This window comes from Puccinia triticina, chromosome 7A (genome assembly GCF_026914185.1).
Source record: "Puccinia triticina chromosome 7A, complete sequence".
NCBI lineage: Eukaryota > Fungi > Basidiomycota > Pucciniomycetes > Pucciniales > Pucciniaceae > Puccinia > Puccinia triticina.
Genome location: NC_070564.1, coordinates 3,555,782 through 3,559,393, shown reverse-complemented (window position 1 = coordinate 3,559,393; position 3,612 = coordinate 3,555,782). Strand labels below are relative to the sequence as shown.

Sequence of the window (3,612 nt, the reverse complement as noted above, 5' to 3'; positions counted from 1 at the left end):
TGGGTACATGCGAGGGCTGAACAACAATATAAGACAAACCATCCCAGAATTGAGTATCAGATAGGTGTACTTGTGTTATTGGAAAAAATATACCCTCAAAATCCAACTCTTCATTGCTGGTGAGGGTCCAGCGGGGGCCCGCTACTTTCAGCGGTATTTCAGCAATCCCAAAAAACACTACGCTAAGCTTTTGTAGCGTACCTGTTACACCCTTGCATGCAGGTATTCCTGTAGTGTCAATTATTGCATATTTACATAATAATTAGATATTCCTTTGTTTTCCCGTGCCTTTTTTACCTGGTTGATTAAAGTTTGATGCCCCTCTTTTCTATCTTGAAAGTAAATCTTTATCGTTCATAGCTACCTCAAATACAACTATTTATCCTCAAATTTTTGGCGATCAAAACAAACTCTCAAATTTTGGGTGATCAAGACAAACTCGATATTAATATGTCTAAACCTTTGGAGGCTGTATTGACTGACCACACAAGTAAGCATTTGATTTCAATAGAATACCTGGTGCTGCATTAAAAATCATTTGCATGTCAGTTCTTTACCAATTGGCTTACTTTTACCAAAACGCTTCAGAAGCTGCCAATGATCATGCGGTGAGTATCAAGGACATTCCTTGCCAATATTCCTCTCTAATCTAATCTGAAATTTGACTTCCCCCCTCCAAATTCACAGATTGAGAATTGGATTGCAATCAAGAAGTTATCACAACACTTGGAGCGTATCCAGCTTCAACATCTGGGTGAGTTTGCCTGAAATACCAACATAATTTATTATAAATATTCTTTTTCTATCGTATTTAACATCTGGTTTAACCATAGTTAGGAATCTTGAATGTTGCTTGGCGGAGACTCGGAAGCGCTTAGAACTCCTTCAACAAGAATTCACGGACAAAGTCACGCCGATGGAGCTTTCTATCAACAGGCTGGAGTTCCATGTCTTGGAACATGATGATTGCTTTCAAAAATTTTCCCGAGATGTCAGTAATTGCTTCAACTTCAGCAACAACATCTGTGAATTCTTTGAGCGGCTTCACACACAACACACTGAAGATGTCAAAGACCTCATCAACAACAAACTTGTTAACTGTGAGGATTGGCTTTTTGATAAAATAATTGTGCATCTTGAAAACATGATCAATGGTCTTGAACTTGGCGATAGCACTAGCGTCAGCAATGTCACTGGACTCAATGATCACTCCGCCCTTATCAATAATACCGGAGCCACCACTAGCACGCCAAATCATCCCAGTATTGAAGATAATATCAGCATCACCAGTACCGCCTTGACTCACAAAGAATATTACAATTGTCAGCAAAAAAACTTGAAACTTGTCTTCTTAGTGTTATGCGTATGAATGAGGAAGCAAAGAAGAAAGCAATTGAAGATATTTTAAACAAAAAATCACTCCACATTATCAAAGCAATACACCAGGGGAGATCTGTTCCCACTCTACAGAGAGTGCCATATGTGATCTTCTTTCTACAACTGTGCTGGAGAGTTTTGGGAAATATAGGTCAACAGCTGATGAGAAGTGTAGTATTGAATCCATAACTGGCCTGGAACTCATCTGGGACTGATCTGGATAGCACACAAGAGTCTTTTGGAACTCACGCAGAGCTCACCTTGGAGTTGTCCAGGTTTTTTTGATAAGTAACAAGTAATTCATTCTGAACTAATCTGGAACTCCTCAAAACTCCATCTGGAAACATATTCCGTAACTGAGTGAATGCTCAGTTGTAACTCAACCAGAACTCATCAAATTACTTCTCTTCAATCAAAGCATAAATTTACTTCAAATAAACATGTTAGTTGGAAGCATGTCCCCAAAGATATAATCACACAATGTTATTGAAAAGGATGTATCATGTGCTCAAATTCATCAAACAGAAAGTAACAGAACTTGTATCAAAAAAATCTCCCATTTTCTTTGTGGTGGAAATTTGAAATTGAATGACCAGATGTACAAACGTTAATGAAATCAAGGCCACTGTTTATGCCATTTCAAAGTGATAGTGATCAAATTCTTGGATAGTGATATCAATTATTCTTGGGAATTATACCACTTTCTTAAATCCACAGAAACCTAGACCTTTAGATCTAAGTTTTGGGGTGTTTCATATCACAATAAAATAAAACATGGAAACACTCAATTATCCAGACGCACAAGTTGAAATATTCCCAAAGGCCAAAGGCCCTATGGATGACCCTCCAGCGGTGCCAAAGCAACGAGCAAAAGAGGGCCGGTTGTTAAGTTTTTCAAGGAAGGGCCTAATCAAGCACTTAGGGGGCTTCCAGGGAGGAGGTAGGACGGAACTAGATCCCCTGGGGGGACAACTTGCCACAATCCCTCTTCTTATAAATACCCACAGCCAACAGCTCACGTTTGCCCAGCACATCCACTCGCCGCGCCGCAAAAAGTGTCGCCATCACCCAGAGATTAGCCACCGCACTGGACTTCTGTCGCCCCAGTCACCACCCAATTGATCTGTATCCTGCGCCTCACCGCAATCATCCCAACGTACTCACCTTCAAACTCCGCCACCACCCTTCAACACAACGCATGGCAAATTACCAATTGGCTCTGCCCCGCCACGGCAATAGGTACGGCCATCTTTGCCCGGGCTGTTTTCCTTGCTTTTATTAATTGCAGGGACAATATCCTAGGCCACCCCCACCTCTACTGACTGTTGTTTTTCACTCATGTGCCTCAAATGGGCAACGACTTCATTCTCAATCAAGCAAACTTTGGATGGTAGACCCAACAACCAAATACCCTGATCAATGTTCTCTCAACCAAACATTTGCACTGGTTGCTCCCGCCCAGTCGAACATCTAGGCCAGCCCACAGCAACAGCTTAACCGCAACGATTACACGCCTGACCACATCATCCCTTGCCCATTCACCACGGCAGTTTTCCATTTCCCGTTGTCCGTGCCCTGCCACCCATCTTGCCCATTCCACACTAGCCTTTGTCTTCAACAGTAACCATAGTGCTACTAACCCTTTTGACCGGCCAACAGACCCAACGATTGACTAAACTGACCATCTCCATCAACTCCTCATTTGCACTGGTTGTTCCTGTCCAGTTATTCACTCCCCAGTCCAAACCACACCCTGACTGCAACCCTACCAATCCTGAGCAACAAAGCACTTGACCCATCACGACGGCATGATCACACTTCTGGTTGTCTGTGCCCTGCCACCTACCCAGTCCACTCAACACTTGCCCACATCCACAACTGAAACCATAGCGCTACAAACGTTCACCTTTGACCGGCCTAGCCCTCCACAAAAGGCCATCAACGCTTGGCAGCGCTTTGACACGTGGTTGGCCCTCAGACAACCAACCTGCATCCATTAGAGCCCTATAAAGCCCGCTGTTGGTGATACATTTCCTTTCCACCAAACACCTCCACATTCCCACTTCAGGCCTTTCCTCCACATACATCATATACACCCAAGCCGCCCTACTATACCAATCAACCACACCCCAAATCACCCTGCTTCCATGACGGGTCTTTTCAAAACCCTTGGCAAAGTGAGCCTGTCCCTTAATTAAATTAATTCTTGACTTCGCTGACGTTTCATTTCAGTCC

General features: G+C 43.1%; 1 protein-coding gene across 1 annotated transcript; it reads left to right on the top strand.

The window, feature by feature from the left end:
* Nucleotides 1-450: 450 nt before the first annotated feature.
* On the top strand, nt 451-1,369 carry PtA15_7A393 (uncharacterized protein; the record flags this gene model as incomplete). The annotated part of the gene is made up of 4 exons (XM_053170994.1): nt 451-490; nt 589-608; nt 688-754; nt 834-1,369. The coding sequence occupies 4 exons, from the start codon at nt 451-453 to the stop codon at nt 1,367-1,369; spliced, it is 663 nt and encodes a 220-aa protein (XP_053022220.1).
* Between the last annotated feature and the right edge of the window lie 2,243 nt (nt 1,370-3,612).